The sequence below is a fragment of the Paroedura picta genome, chromosome 5 (genome assembly GCF_049243985.1).
Source record: "Paroedura picta isolate Pp20150507F chromosome 5, Ppicta_v3.0, whole genome shotgun sequence".
In the NCBI taxonomy this organism is placed as follows: domain Eukaryota; kingdom Metazoa; phylum Chordata; class Lepidosauria; order Squamata; family Gekkonidae; genus Paroedura; species Paroedura picta.
Window position 1 is genome coordinate 115,103,563 of NC_135373.1, and position 16,798 is coordinate 115,120,360.

General features: G+C 40.5%; 1 protein-coding gene across 1 annotated transcript in view; it reads left to right on the forward strand.

Annotated features, from left to right (window-relative positions):
* BCL2L13 (BCL2 like 13) overlaps positions 1-16,798 on the forward strand; it is a 46,662-nt gene that overhangs the window by 11,695 nt on the left and 18,169 nt on the right. The window contains 4 exon segments of the mRNA XM_077340105.1: positions 166-354; positions 5,715-5,822; positions 9,332-9,488; positions 13,342-13,411. Of these exon segments, the coding sequence (XP_077196220.1) occupies positions 234-354; positions 5,715-5,822; positions 9,332-9,488; positions 13,342-13,411 (456 nt within the window). The 5' untranslated portion in view covers positions 166-233.

A 16,798-nucleotide genomic window follows, 5' to 3' on the forward strand; every position in this document is an offset into this window, starting at 1 on the left:
TCAACTAACTTGGAGTAACATTTTGATGATCCTTCCATGGAATATTTTTTCCCCATCCCCCAAATGTTTCTGTGTTTTGATATGGCATTTGGTTGTCCTCCTAATTAATGTGTGCTGGCTTAATTGCACTTGTATGAATATTTGCATTTGCTTTTAATCTTTCAGTGTTCAGGTCTTGAAGAGAGGAAAAACAACGTGGTCTGTAAACCTGTGGAGCTTTGGGAACCAACCAGATGGCATCTTCTACTTCTGTGCCTGTAGGTTTTCACTATGAGACAAAATATGTCGTCCTCAGCTATTTGGGTCTCTTGTCCCAGGAAAAGCCTCAGGAACAGCATTCTTTGCCAACTCAAGGTAGTATTTGTTCTTTACACTTCTGGGAGGGGAATAAGCTATGAAGTATCTTATATAGTTATATACTTCAAAATGTGGAAATGTTGTAGAATAAAATAATACATTGTTAGGGCAGATGAATAAGAGGGTGACCTTTTTGTGGTAAAAGCTAGTTCATATGGCAGAATGTATGTTCCTTAGACCTGCTGTCAGTATTCAATCATTTTGCTTCATAACATTTTTAAATGTTAAGTCTATGGGTAACATCTAACTTATTGAGTGGGTTATGGAAATAGCATTAATTAAAGTCATACTACACTAGATTATCAGGTTTAAATAATAGGATATTGTCTTCAGTATGTTTATATGTATCATTCATGCTCGGGAAAACTATTCCAATACCTTTCCAGCTTTGTTACAGTCATTAACTTTTCTAATAGGCCACTGTACAGCCATTATTGCTTGTAACTAATGTGAACCTTTTCCATTTTCCTAGTACTTGCTTGATTTTCAGGGTTTTTGGTGTTTCATTTTGTGCAGTAATGTAAAGCTTTAGCATTGCTGTTTGTAATAACTTTGAACTTGCTCACACAAAAAGTAGGATGTAAACAGAAACATTTGCCTCTGTTGTCTTTTAGCTGAATTCCCATGTTTTTTTGCCCATGTGTAGATGGGGGAATGCATCTGTAATTGTTAAGGCGGTAAGATCTTTTACCTCTGGGAGTCAACAAAGATGGACAAAAGTAGCACAGACCAAGCTGCCTTCCCAAAAGAGGAAATAATTACATCTCTTCTGTTGCCTTACTGCATCTGAAGATCCTTAGGTACAGATAGAGCTGCAGGAGGTAGCTCAGGCAATGGTGATGGACAAATCAAGAGAAATATTAGAAACCACTTCTGGACATATCAGGAGCAAAGCAGAATGCAGTAATATGCTATCTGTAAACCTCCATCGGAAGGAGTATAGTTTGATCTTGGACAGACAAACCCTCATGCCCTCATTTTTTAACTGGGATCCCAGGCAACATCTTGTCTGTCTTTGATTCCGTTTGTTTTAGATTCCTTGCTTCAATTAGGCAGCATGATGTTTGTGAATCAGGCTGATGCGACAGTTCTAATCAGCTTGATAACCACGACCCTTGTAAAGATGGTGTGAAGGAATGGGCTTGCAGGCTCTTTCTGTTTCTTCTTATCTGACCTTGGAGGGCTAGAAGAGTCCCACAGCTGCCTCAAATATTTGTATTGTGATGTTCCCCTACCTTTGGCTTCCCTAGTTGCCATTTACAAAACAGGTAACCACTGACTGCCACTCTTAGGAGTATAGCCTGCCAGAGTCATACCATGCCATTCGCTGGCAGGGGCTCATGGTAATTGTAGTCCATGGACATCTGGAGGGCCGCAGTTTGACTACCCCTGCCTGGCACTTTGTATTTGCATTTTACTTGCAGGACCAACTGCCATGTTCCGTGGCAAGTCTCCCCAAACTCAAAGTTGTGGCTTGAATAAACTTCTAAATTCAAGAGAGTGCAAACAGCTTCACAAGGTGCTTGTGTTGTCAAAGATGAGGGCAAGAAGAAATATAGAGCAGTTATGGAAGCAAAGTTCCCCCCTTCTGTACACAATTAGTTTTTACACAGAACGATTCTTATCATCAAAGGGTAGTACAGTTTACAGGAAGACACGGCCACAACACATGGGCTTTCAATGGGAACCAGATGGCCCCAGAGTGTGGGAGCAAAAGGGAAGGGGAAATGAGCAAGGCAATTTCTGGCCAGTTCCCCATGGGAAGTTCTGGGATTTTGGTCAAGTTAATCATGTCAGGAGCCGGTAGCTGCGTGACACCCACCTAGTTGCTGTGTCTCTCACTTTTCCTCTGTAGGGACAATCTATTGCATCTTCATAATTTAGAGCTATTGTGGTCCAGAGATGGAGAGTCTCTCAGCTTCCCCTCCCTATAGCAACTCTTTGGACAGCAGAGACTGGACTCAAAGCATTTAAAATATAAGAGTTGAATGAATGAATAAAGGAATACATATATTATTTTCAAGCAATTCTGGCTTATCAAGGGAACAAAGAAAAAGTTGAAATACAAAGTTTTTGGTCCCTACCATAGGTATTTTCTAAATCATGTTGAAATTTAGGATAGGCAAAATGTATTTGAAGTTGCTCTGAGTTCCTCATTGCTTTCCAGGTTGGGACTCCTCTGTATGGTCCTCTGCCTTGTGGACATGATGGAGCCCTTTGGGGAAAGCTTAGTCCATCATGGCTTGTGAACATCTGAAGAGCTGCCCAAAATAGAAGAAGAGACCTCTTCCCTGTGTCCAGAGTTTTTCTAACGCCTCCTTATCCCCCTTCTAGGGGTGGCCTTCCTGTCCCAAAGGAAGAGTTTTCCTTCTGTTGCTTTAGCGTCCCTGTCTTTAAAGCTTTAGGTGTGACTTACTAGCAGGAAAGGTCTGCCATTAGCACAGCTAAGAGCTTGAGTGCTCCGTGGCAGGAGTTTGATGGCTCCTGTCTCTAACCTTCCTCCCTTCAGTGGACAGAGAGCAGTTACAAGAATTGAAACATTGGTGTGAAAACTTCGTTGCAGGGTGTTTCTGCACCGGAAGATTTCATTGTGTGTTTACCAGCCATGTACCTGGGGAAGGATATTGTTGAATTGTGCTGATTCATTTGTATGGGTTTTGTAACAGGGCATGCTATGATACAGTTCTGAACTGACAGATTTTCCTGTAATGAACTAGCCTGTTCTACCAATTAAAATAATACAATTGCATTTTTAACTTAGGAAGCACTGTAAAGGAACTGTCACAGTTTGAGTTGTCACGCCAGGAAAGCACAGCTAAATGTGACTTCCTGCAGAGACCGGCGGTGCCACTCTTGAACTGACCGGAAGGCGTCACTTTAGACCAATCTATTGTCACGCTATATTTCTCTGGAAGCTGGCAAACCTTTTTTGGTTATTTTTGAATAGCTTTGTAAATAGAAGAAAATGGGTGAAATTTAGCGGCAAGAATGTCCTGTTGTCTTGGAATTAGAATGGGGTGTTTACTACAGCTGTTTACCCCATGAATACCTACAAACCTCTCTTGAATAATAGCAATGTAGTGGGGTATTGTGCAAATAGTTGATCAGAATGAGCTGCTCTTTTTAAAGTTTTAATTTTGGCAGTTTTGTAATCTTGCTGCTCCATAGAAGGGTAGTTGTAGTATGCCTACCTGCCTTGTCTAAAAATCTAGAGCAGGGTTTCCCAACCACGATACTGAGGCACCGTGCGGTACTGAAGAGGCCCCTCATTGTACTGTGGTGTAGGAGTTTTCAAAATGGTGGCTGGGGCAAGCCCTCCCACCTAGTGCCTGATGTTTCTGGCTCCAAGTAAAGAGGAAAGAAAAGGTTTTAATAATAATAAAAAAATTCTACCTTTATTTGGGCAGATTGATCTGCCCCCCACAAAGTGACCAATGATGAACCTAAGAGGGTAGGAAGTGGACAAGCTACTTTATACCATTTATACAGTTGCCAGCTGAGGCTCCTCCCGCTTCTGGGAAGCATGGCAGGGAGGTGTGGCCAGATGACATCACTTCCTGGTACCTCAAAGCCTGAAAAAATATTTCAGCAGTACTTCCACAGTCAAAAAGGTGAAAAAGCTTGATCCAGAGACTCCATCAACATCTCGGAATGACTCCTGGCCTAACCCGACCTACTTGGTATTTTTTAAACATGGGATACTTTAGGAATTTACAAATTTTGTTTTATGTGTTATTTGGGAATATCTAGCAAGGATTAGAACTATTAGGAGTTGTAATCCTTGCTAGAAATTCCCAAAGAACACGTAAAACAAAATCTGTAAACTTCTAAAGTTAATTTTGGTCTGAATGACCGTAAATGAATATGAATATGAATATGAATATGAATATGAATATGAATATGAATATAAATATAAATATAAATATAAATATAAATATAAATATAAATATAAATATAAATATCTGTTAGGATGAGGTGGTTTGGTAGAATTTATGGCACGAAGGGGAACCGCGTTATTGGTTCTTTCCACTGTTGCTGTCTCTTTAAACTAGAACCAGCCCTGTCACCCTAACCGATGATGGTTGATATTGGACTGTTATCTCAGTAGCATATTACATTGGAACATGGCTTGCAGTTTCTTTTTTATTTCTTTTCTATCCCTAATTTTTTTTGGGGGGGGGAATAATTATTAAAACCTTGGCATAAAAAACTTTGTCCTCACTTTTGGGACATCTTTGGGAGACAGTTGAAAACGGTTTTTATTTAGGACTGCATTTGGTTGAGTTTAGCAGTAGTCCTGAGTTAGTGATTTTAAATCTGTTTTCTGTTTTTAACGTGCTTTATTCTATATGCTTCAGCTGTGTTTGTAAGCGGCCCTGACATCCATAAGGAAGAAAGATGGCTTATGTTTTAAGTAAAAGCCTTACTATTTTAAAACTTGGGCCAAAAGGGATGTGAGCTGATAGAGAGTTTTGAAGCAAATGTCCTTGTTTCTGAATGCCAAAAATAATGTCACCATAATTGTATAGATTTTAGGAGAGGGAATTTGAACTCAGTGGTATTACTCAGTTCAAAAGGCCACCAGTTAATGTGTTTGATACATTTATTTATATTTTTAATCTTGGAAAGTTGAGTCAGTGAATCAGTCATTGTGGTAGAATACATGGGGAAAGAGGCACATAAAAAAGACCCTAACTTCAGCAATGTTGGTTGATAAAATCTGTTAAAAGAACATAAATAAAACCTGCAGAGTATATGAGGAAGCATCCATATGTAAAATTCTGCTTGTTTTTTAAGTTGCTAAGGAGAAATGAATCAGAAAAATTAATTTATTATTTTAAATTGGAGTGCTGAAGGGATTTTCAGTCAGACTCTAGAATTAGAGGAACAGGTTTTGTTTCTTCCTGTAAGTGTTAGCGTTTGGAATAACAATGACAAAATATATAAGGTTGCATTTCAGGGAAATGGGGTTGATACTGGATTATTAATGCATGGATAATGTGAATAATGTATAGTCGTTGCTTTATTTTTTTTTTCTTTCTTCAAATACACTTTAAAGTTTACAGTTGCTTGCTGGTTTTCTGATTGCTTGCTTACAGTTGCTTGCTGGATTTTTCCTTCACTGCAAGAGACTGACTGTATATAGAGGTATCCTTGACTTGACTTAGATGCTGTTGTGATATAAACACTAAATCCCCATTCCTTTGTTTATGCACTACTTGTCAAATATGAGAAAGGAAGCTTTTAAAAACTGCTCCCATAGAACTAAGTGATTTTTGGTTAATGCTTGCTGTCCTTCCACCTTACGCCTGCCTTGACAGGGCAGCCTCTTAGCTAAGCTCTTTGATTTATTTCAGTGACAGATCCATCTACAGGCTCCCAGACTTTAGATAAGGAGGTTCTGGAGAAAGTTAAAGCAGAAATTGAGGAAGAATTGAGACATCTTGATGAAGAAATTTTGGAAGGTCTGTGTATATTGGTAGATTTTCTTCCTGTATTGCTAATGTTGTCCTGGCTTAACATTGAGGTCTCCTACTCGCAAGTCTCTATAAAGCAGGAAGCTACACTGGTTTAATAAATGTATTATTAAACTTTTTGAACCATTGAGAAACCCCTGAAACATTCTTCAGGCTTTAAGAAACCCCAGAAGTGACATGATCATGCAGAATAAGGTTGGGAAGCATTGTGTGGAGACACCCAACCAGACCCATCATTGGTCATTTTTTGGGGGGGAGGGGTGTATCGACATGACCATCTTTGGTCATACCACCCAATAAATATTTAATCGATTTTAAAAAATATGTAACAAAATAATTAACCCTTCCAGGGCTGTCAAAGAACTGCAGGGTTTTACAAACCCCTGGTTGAGAAAGCCTGGTATTGTGTATTAGTGATCAATACAGCTGTATTTTCTCATTACATTGTCTGATGAGACAAAATGGTGTCCTTGACCAAAACATTTCCATTAGCCATTGTCTGCTTAACTTCAAATTGTTTTAAGACTAAATGAATAAATATTTCTGATCCATCCCAAAGGCTGTTTGCTCATTCTCTTTATAATCTCAGCATTTCAGATTTTACAGTAATTGTACTGTTATGGCATGATCGAGCCCAAAGTTAAGAACATTTAGGATCTTATTGATTTGTACGAAAGGCAGGTATGCTTAAGTCTCCTATTAATGGGATTTAAATTTTACTTACTTTGCTTGGATTGTGTTTTCATGAATTTAGAATGATGATATAGTATATTTATGTAGTGAAGAGAAGAAGTGCTGATTTTTTCACTACCTGAAGGAGTCTCAGAGTGGTTTACAAGCACCTTTCCTCCCTATAACAGAGGTAGGTGGGGCTGAGAGAGCACTAACAGAACTATTCTGTAAAAACAGCCCTAAGAGAACTGTGACTAGCTCAAGGTCACTCAGCTGGCTGCATATAGAGGAGAGGGGGATCCAACCGGGCTCTCTAGATTAGAGTCCACTGCTCTTTACCACAACCTCACACTGGCTCTTAACCTTTACACCACGTAGAGTCAGTATCACTGGCTTGATACTTATTGTCTTTAATATCCACTTTTCTTGCCAATGGGATCCCAGTGGCTTGTGTCATTCTCCTTTCCTCTGTTTTATCCTCACAGCAAACCTGTGAGGTAGGTTAGGTTGATAGTGTATGAGTGGCCCAAGCTCACCCAGCAAGCTTCCATGGCAATGGGGATTCAACCTGGATTTCCCAGATCCTAGTCTGAGTCTTTACCACAACATGCTTTTTAAACGTGTTTTTAAATATTCTATATTAGTTACCATCATAATTTGATTTTATTAGCATAGATCAAATTAGTTTCCTTATCCTAAATAATTTTGTTTTAACTTCTCTGAACTTTTCAGAACACTGTCATACTTACCAGTGTCTTGCAAAGGAGGTTGATACTGTCTTTCCCCCATATTGATAACTGGGGCAGAAACTGAGAGCAAAGAAGCTACTGTGAATGTTGAAGTTCAAATTTCTTGGCTCTGCTAATCACTACACTACACATGACTTTACCAGCTGTCATGCATATGCATGTGTGATTGCCTTGATTCTGATTAAATACCTAATCGGCACCACCATTGGTAGGAACATTTTCTTCCAGACGACACCAATGGTAGTACAATCATGCAAGATGGGAAAGCTGGATGCTCATGGAAGTTAAACCAAAACACCTATTATTTTCATGCTCTTTTCTGCTAATTTGTAGCTTTTTGTTAAATATTTGAGCCTTGTAATTGATGGTATAAACAACATCTTTGATGGAAATGGCATAACAGCATAGTTAATTTTGCACTGAGTAGAAATGAAGTATGGGAAAGTTTTCATATCTGAGCCAATCTTATAAATCCCCCCAAATAGTAAATAGATAAAAACTAGTTTCCAGATTTCAGTCACACCACAAAATAAATCTCAGGGTAGACTTTGCAGAGATGCATTGCATATATGGCAGTAAACACTATGGTTTAAAGCAGGGGTAGTGAACCTGTGGTCCTCCAGATGTTCATGGACTAAAATTCCCATGAGCCCCTGCCAGCAAACGCTGGCAGGGGCTCATGGGAATTGTAGTCCATGAACATCTGGAGGACCACAAGTTGACTATCCCTCGTTTAAAGGGCTTCCCTTTGTACATATACGCTAGCCAATATGGTGAGGGGCATTTTGCTAGAAAAATTATAAAAGGCAAAATATAACTGGCTCAAAACTGTCTGAAACAATCTATTTATTTCATGATGTATTTTTTAGTGTCTAGTTGTATTTGTTTATTAAACCTCTATGCCACCCTCTCTTAGCAGACTCAGGATGGATCACAACGCAATTAAAATCACATAAAATTCTAAAATACTATAAAAAAGCTAATTTTAATTAAAATGGCCAAATAAATTAAACTCGAATAATGCTCATAAAAATTCCTATCATGGGATTGGGAGGGGAATTTAGATCTTCCTAAGGAGTATAGTTTGGCAGGTGCAGGTCTTGTACTGGTCCATATTCTTTTAGTGCAGCAATCCTGTTGATGATTTCAGGTGGGTGGCAGCATTGGTATGTAGAAGAAGAACAAGATCAAAATTTCCAGAGTATAAACTTTTGATGGTCAAGGGAACTTTGACTCTTTTGCCAGCTTATGCCAGGGTTACCAGTTATGATGCCTAAGGGTGCCATGTCATATGCTGACACTTTACCAGTTGTCTGCCAAGGGGGTTTAGAAAGCAGGCAGGATTAGCCACTGGAAATTTGATTGGTTGTGCAAAACATTGCTTTTACAGTAGCTGATATGAGAGCACAAGGATCTTCACTGGGTAGCTGAAGATTAATTGTGGCAGCCATTTGGCTGTGCCCACTAAGAATGGGCACAAACTGGCTTATGATCCTAAATTACCCACAAATGTAGCTGGTTTGTACCCCCCTGAACATATCCCAGACCTTTTGTTCAATTCAGTTTAGGGGGTTCGACCATTTAAACCTAGCAGCTGAGCAGTATTCGAAGCCATTTCAGTGGTTCATTTTATTCCCCCCTCCCCGCTTGAAAGGGGGAGAGTGAAACAGAGCAAATCTATCAAACTGTTAGGTTTCAATGACTAGCAGCCATTTCAGTGATTCCTTTCATCCTACCCCTGCCCCCAGTTCTAAGCATAGAGAAGCTAAACAGAAAGGCTCAAACCAGCTGCTTCAATTCAGAGTTTTGGGTTTGGTTGAATTTGGGGGTCCAGCTTGAGAACATCCTGAAACCCGAACCTCGAACTGAACTGAAGCTTTCTGGTTCATGTCCCTCCCTAGCAACTACCATGCTGTATCAGAATTTCTAACATACCTACAGGCACAAAAAGGTTGGTGTACCCTGGCTTATTCCCTGGAAATTTTGTTGGTCTTTAAGGAGGTGCTAGACTCAAATCTTCTATCACACTAAGAATATTACGTTTCTAATAATGGCGACTCTGCTGTTTTTCTCCAGCTTTTAGCAGCACAGGATTTGACTGCCACACGTCTCCAGTGTTCAGTCCTGCTGACCCAGAGACTTCAATAGAAGACTGTTTAGCTCATCTTGGAGAGAAAGTATCTCAAGAACTGAGGGAACCCCTTCAAAAGGCATTAGAGATTCTACTTAGCAAGTGAGTTCTCATTTGCTTTGCTCAGCAGGAAGGTACTTGCTCTTAAAATTCTCACAATTATGATAATGCTGCTGCTGATGTGACTGCTTTTTGGTGCACTTCTTTCTTCACCTGTTTCAGTTTGCCTTCTTAAATACACACAGGTCTTTGGGGCATGAGCTGAGCTGATGGTTGCAATACTTCTGTTTCTTTTCATATCTAAGCTACTTCTGCTGATTTAACAACATTAAATGCATCATGTAGAAAAATGTAAATTCATACTATTTAGCATATCAGCATAAAAGTCTACCCAACATTTGGGGACCCTGAGCCGTATGGGAGGGCGGTATAAAAATTTTATTAATAAATAAATTTAAGAATGAGTTGCCGACTCCTCCTCCTCCTACCATAGTACGTGTATCTTTTAATATTTGCCATCTGTCAGGTAGGAAGAAATAAAAATTGAATGTAGAAAAATAATCTGTACTGAACACAAGAAAAGGTTCTTTGGAAAGAAACTGTCTAAAAGAGTCAAAGTAGGTAGCATTGCTGCCTGTTGGGTTCTACAGTAATATTGAAAACACTGAACTCATCAAACACATTACAGCATCCTAATTGTTGCCAAAAATTATTTACACTTATTTCTACAGCATGAGAGTTCTTTTTTCATTGCTCCAGTTGAGAAAGTCCTCACACTTTTTCAATGTGAAAAACATTGTCTTAAACATTTTACACTTCTAATAAAAAAAAACCTCATAGGTGTTTCTTTTCAGTGCTCCCTCAGATTCTCCCCCCCCTTCTTTCCTGTCAGAAGAATTGAAAAAAGTCCTCCGTGGGGGTTGGGGTTAATCCCATCCCCGTCCCCCAGCCTTCAAATTATTGCTGGGAACCCCAGTTATTTGCTCCAGTTTAATGGCATATGATAGGCTTCTTTTTCATTTGGGAGAAAAATAACATATTGATATTGGCTTCAGATACTTTAGTTACTATCTGTGCTCACACTGTCAAGCACAGAAATGGTGTTCCAGACCAACTTAACTTCCTAAGGAAAGGGAATGTGGAGTTGCATGAATCCCTTCTGTTCTTACGTGGTGCTTTCTACGATAAACCCAGGACAACATTCAGGAGAGATTCCAATGATGCTAGTGATCTATACATTTTGTGAAAGCATGCTCAGCTTGGGCCTTTTATGCCACTGCTATTTGTATTAGTTGTTTTATGCGTAGTATTTTAGTTTCAAATAGAAACATTTCTGCGTCTGGTACCATTTGAACGTTTAGCAGACTGATCAAATTTTCTGTCCAATTATTTGGGGAAACTAATTCATAGTCATAGATGTTTTAAGTCTGCATCTTGCATTCAGGGAACATGCAGATTGTTACAAAACATCCTACTGTTTTGACAGACCTGTATCTCATTAATATGTATCATATGGCAGTGCAGAGCTTTCCAGCTTAGCTCAGGGATATGCTTATTTGTAAATATGCATAGGATTGGATCATAGGGGCCCTATGACTAACTTCTGCGTAACTAGCACAAAGCCCTGTGCATTCTGCTTCCAAATGCAGCTGGTAGCAGGCGGTGAAATGTTTTCTTACACTATACTCAACATTATTTATCGTATGGCATTTGTGTAATATAGCCAGGAGATCCTAAGATTGTCTGGCTGCCAGGCAAGAGATGTTTGGAGGTGGTTTTGCTATTGCCTGCCACAGTGTCACCACCCTGAGATTCCTTGGATGCTGCACTTCTAAGTGCTAGCCGCGGCTGATCCTGCTTAGCTTCCAAGATCTGGTGGGATCGGTCTTGTTTGAGCTCTCCCAATAGGATACTACCTTCAACAAATTCCATTCAAACTGGTTGGGTATTTATACATATAATTTGTTAAGACTTACCATATTGACAACTGGAAAACCATAACAATCCACAGTTCATTTTATTTTTGTACTTATATGCCGCTTCCCTGTATTGTTGTTTATTACATTTATATCCCACCTTTCCCTGGAGGATCAGGGCAGCTTACAAAGGGCTAAAATGCATAAATAAGACACTAAATTAAGTTTTAAAATAATACAGTTAATAATTAAGTATAAAATAAGTAGTTCAGCTTCCTGCTGCCTCGTTCCCCAAGTAAAAAAGAGGGAGGAATAATAATATTCCAGTGGCAGTTTGTTGGGTAGGAGAGCCAGTTTGGTGTAGTGGTTAGGAGTGCGGACTTCTAATCTGGCAAGCCAGGTTCGATTCTGCGCTCCCCCACATGCAACCAGCTGGGTGACGTTGGGCTCGCCATGGCACTGATAAAGCTGTTCTGACCGAGCAGTGATATCAGGGCTCTCTCAGCCTCACCCACCCCACAGGGTGTCTGTTGTGGGGAGAGGAAAGGGAAGGCAACTGGAAGCTGCTTTGAGCCTCCTTCAGGTAGAGAAAAGCGGCATATAAGAACCAACTCTTCTTCTTCTTCTTCTTGTAGGCAGGGAGGCCAGCACTATAATTTGCTTCTAGGCCTCAACCGTAGCCCCTGCAGAACAGCACTGTCTTGCAGGCCATGTGAAACTCTTTAAGTTCTTGCAGGCCCTGATCACATTTGGCCGAATGTTCCACCAGGCTGGGGGCCAGGAACGAAAAGGCCCTGACCCTGGCTGAATCCAGTTTTACTTCCTTAGCACTTGGGACCATGAGCAGATTTTGTTTCCTGGAACGTAGTGTTCTTTGGGTTACATAATGGAAAGCAGTCCCATAGGCTCAGGGTGGCTTAGACAATTTTAATACGATGCAATTATACAATATTACGAGTTTATCATCTATTGACTTTATGATACAGTACTATGTTCAGCTATGTGTTCTGCTTCGGATTATGTATTGTGTAATATATTGCAAGCCATGTGAAAGTGTAATTGAGGTAAAGCATGAAGTTACGCATTTTTTGAGCACATCTTGCACAGTCTGCAAGACAGATGTTTATGCATATTTATGCTCGGATGTTTTCTATGCTAATTCAGAATACTGATCTAGATTTTTCATAGCAGTGCTTTTTTTCTTCCGAAAGATACTTTATCCCTGCTTTCCAGAATCCTGTCTGATGCACTGCTGCATGTAGCAGAGCTGTGGGTGTAACACCGCCTTTTACTTTGCTTCTTTGTAGTAACGGGTATTCAGTTGCATGAACCAGTCCCAGATTTTAAAATGAGCAAATCTGGGAGCCCCTTAAGGGCAGGCCTTAAAAAAACTCTGCTTGTTTAAATTTAAAACTACTTGTTTTATTTAAATGTAATATTCAGAAACCAATAATGCAAAATTACTTTACCTGTGTTAAGGATGTCTTATACCGGAATCAATTTGTACCAGATTTCGGCGTGATTGCCTGATGGTGGAAAGGGCCATCAAGTCACCAGGTTTTCAAGGCAAGAGATGCTCAGGGCAGGTTTGCTGTTGCCTGCTTTTGCATTGTGTGATTTAATATTGAAGAGAGCCAGCTTCGTGTAGAGGTTAAGAGTGGTGGCCTCTAATCTGGAGAGCCAGTTTAGATTCCCCACACCTCCTCGACGTGCAGCCATTTGGGTGACCTTGGGCCAGTCATAGACCTGTTAGAGCTGTTCTCACAGAGCAGTTCTGTCAGAGTTCTCTCAGCCCCACCTATCCCACAGGGCCTCTGTTGTGAGGAGAGGAAGGGTCAGTGATTGTAAGCCGCTTTGAGACTTCTTCTGTTAGTGAAAAGTAGGGGGTAAAAACCAACTCTTCTTCCCGCTGGTAAGTGAAATTTTCTCCTGATACTAGTATAACCAATTGAGCACTGTATGCAGAAATATATAATGTTTTGTTTTGCCTCCCTACCTCCAGTTCCTTATAATTCTTTGTTTTGGCTTCTTGTCTTCAGGCCAGTGACTTACCAGGAATACAGGGAAAGAACCCAGGAGACAGCAGCCCTTGCTACTGGATGGAGCAAGGTATGGGCCTTGCTTTGAATTGGCTATATGTTGAATGCAGTTTAGTAGTTTTGAGGCATCTACAGTGCCTGGTCAATGCAAGTCTTCCAGGCATCATCTACATTCCACATTAGGATAAGGTGACCAGATTTTAACATTGGTAAAGCGGAACACCATTGACTGGGAGGGGGGGGGCATTAAAATTTGGTCTATATGGAGCAACAAAAAATTTCATAGAACACAAAAATAGCATTGTAATATATATTTTTAAATTTCAACATAAGTATTATTTGCCAAGTGCCCCCAGATGTCCCTCCAATTAGGAGCTTGTATAGACCATTCTTAGGTAGGCCTATGTATGTAGTTTTGTTGTGTCACCTCCTATGTGAGTGACCATTGAATAACCCTCCAGACATACACCTCCCCCCCAACACACCATGGAGAACGATGGGGAATCTAAAGGGGATACTGAAAAGGTGATTGTTTCTAAAAAGATGCCCACTCAAGGGAAGGAATTTCTTCCTGTTCCCTCCCCAATTCAGGTATGGAAAATGTAGGTGGAAGTGTCTGAAATCTTTCATTTCAGATACTTGGTAGTGGGACTTCAGTTCTGGGATCTGCTACTTCATAACTAGTAGAGGTTGAATTGTTGTTAGGTGCGAAGTCGTATCCAACCCATCGCGACCCCATGGACAATAATCCTCCAGGCCTTCCTGTCCTCTACCATTCCCCAGAGTCCATTTGCACCTACTGCTTCAGTGACTCCATCCAGCCACCTCATTCTCTGTCGTCCCCTTCTTCTTTTGCCCTCGATCGCTCCCAGCATTAGGCTCTTCTCCAGGGAGTCCTTCCTTCTCATGAGGTGGCCAAAGTATTTGAGTTTCATCTTCAGGATCTGGCCTTCTAAGGAGCAGTCAGGGCTGATCTCCTCTAGGACTGACCGGTTTGTTCGCCTTGCTGTCCAAGGGACTCGCAAGAGTCTTCTCCAACACCAGAATTCAAAAGCCTCAATTCTTCAATTCTTAAAAGCCTCAATTCTTCAATTCTTCAAGAGGTTGAATAAATAATGCAAAATAGCCGATATAAGCATGATGTGTTAAAGTTTTGAACCCCAAAGGATTTAAATCAAGACATAGCTTCTGCACTGAGCTAGACACTCCCAAAAGCTAGCATGCTGGAATTTGTAAGAATGTCTGACAGTAATTCTCTCATCTGAGATTTGTTTACAGCACAGGCTCACAATAATGCAAGCTGCGTGTTGCCCAGTGGAGCAGTGTTGTGTGGTCCACAGCCTGTTTCCCTGAGGCTGGAGGAGAGAGCTGCCAGCATCTCTTAAGCTTTTTCTGTCTGGAGCTGCTTCAGTTGCAAGCTGTTCCTGTGGCACAGCCTCCCAAAAGAGCCTGGCTTTCCAGTGAGATTGTAAGACTTACTAAAAGGAGATTTTTGAGCAGCCTGAACCTGGGCAAAGCAGAAAATACCCTGCCACGGGGAGGGGGGGGCGCATAAAGTGTTTTTAGATTGGGGCTCAATGCATTTTTCTGCTGTTTTAATGTTTACTGTCTTGTCAGATTGTTTGAATATTGTTGTCACATGCCTTGCCTCTTGAGCAAAAGGAGAAAGGCCATAGTATACAACATGGTAAATAAATCTGTAAGCCTATTGGGTGAGAAATAGCATTTTGACCCCTGTCCTGGAAAACAAGCTTGTCACCCCTGTTAGGACAAGGACTTGTAGTTCAGTGAAACAGTGGGGGGGATTAAAAAAATTAAAAATTCTTCTACTGGGCAAGCTTGCTAGGATCCAAGTAGCTTTTCAGTCTAAAGCAGGGTAGTTAACCTGTGGTCCTCCAGATGTTCATGGACTACAAATCCCATGAGCCCCCTGCCAGCAAATGCTGGCAGGGGGCTCATGGGAGTTGTAGTGCATGAACATCTGGAGGACCACAGGTTGACTACCCCTGGTCTAAAGGACTGAGCCAACCAAGTCATTGTGATCTTGATTGGTGGCCTTTGTTCTACATGTTTCCAACTTTAGAAGCTAGGTAGATGGACTGCCAGGCATACGGCGTTCTCACAAGTAACATCTTGTCATAAGCACTTCTTGCCCATCCATCTTCTGGCACCAAACATGCCTATTATTATGCCAGATAAAAACTCTTCTGTTTTCCCAGCCTTTCAGTGTAATGTGTAGTCTCTTTGTGATTTGAACTGCTAATGGTTACGTTTGCTGCATTTTACTACTTTATTATTACAGGGTGATATTTTAAATGTTTTGAAAACCACTTTGAAAACCGTAAATTGATAGGGATGACGGAAATATCTGACCATTATGTAACAAATTTGGACTGTGGTGTTTGTGATTACTATTCATTCATAACTGAATCTAGTAAGGAGTTCTGTATTTCCACAAAGAGAACAATTGCCATTTTTTCAAATACAGCCATTTAGAACTCTCTGTCTAGAAAAAATAAAGATAAAATCTGTTTGCTTGAAGAACAGCATGTAGCATTTTTAATTCCCTTAACTGACAACTTGATGCTTCTCAGCATTTCATTTGTGGTCGCCTTAGACTCTCGGCATTTCCCTCCTGTAGAAACGTTTCCCATGGACAGGAAAATCCTTAATTCTTTTCATTTCCTCTCCAGTTTGCGCATAACAGGGCAGGTTTACCAAGAAAATAGCCGCAAGATAAAATACCAATACGGATGGCATGACAGAACCTGCAGTGAAAGCAGAGACCTCTTTATACGTGCAAGCATACTTCTTCTTTTTCTAGAGAAGATTCAGTTATAAGTGTGGTACATCATTTATAGCCAAGGTAGTTTGTGACACCGTAACATTTGGTGAAACACAAGACTAACAAATTAAAAGATGCAAATAGTTTGCTCAGGTTAGGTACCCATAACTTCATTACAAATACCCTTGTTTGCTGTGCTGCACATTTTAAAAATTATTTTTGCTTCTAAATAAGTTGAGTGGCAGGTCAGAATGGACTTCTTCAAATACTCATGTGTAGCATGCCTTTCATCATTGAGCAGTGCTCTGAGGAAGTGCAGGATTAAAACACAGAGGGACAGACCAACCACATCGTCGGATAGATTCAGATGAGTAGCCGTGTTGGTCTGAAGTAGCACAATAAAATCAGAGTCCAGTAGCACCTTTAAGACCAACAAAGATTTATTCAAGGTGTGAGCTTTCGAGTGCAAGCACTCTTCGTCACTCGAAAGCTCACGCCTTAAATAAATCTTTGTTGGTCTTAAAGGTGCTACTGAACTCTGATTTTATTGCACCTTTTCAGAGTTAATCAGAGAAATCATAAAAGTCTGGGAACCATCTGGGCGAGGCACATAGCAGCAAGACCTTTTTGATAGTGGGGGGTGGGGAAGTGTTCAGAAAACTCAGAGAACTG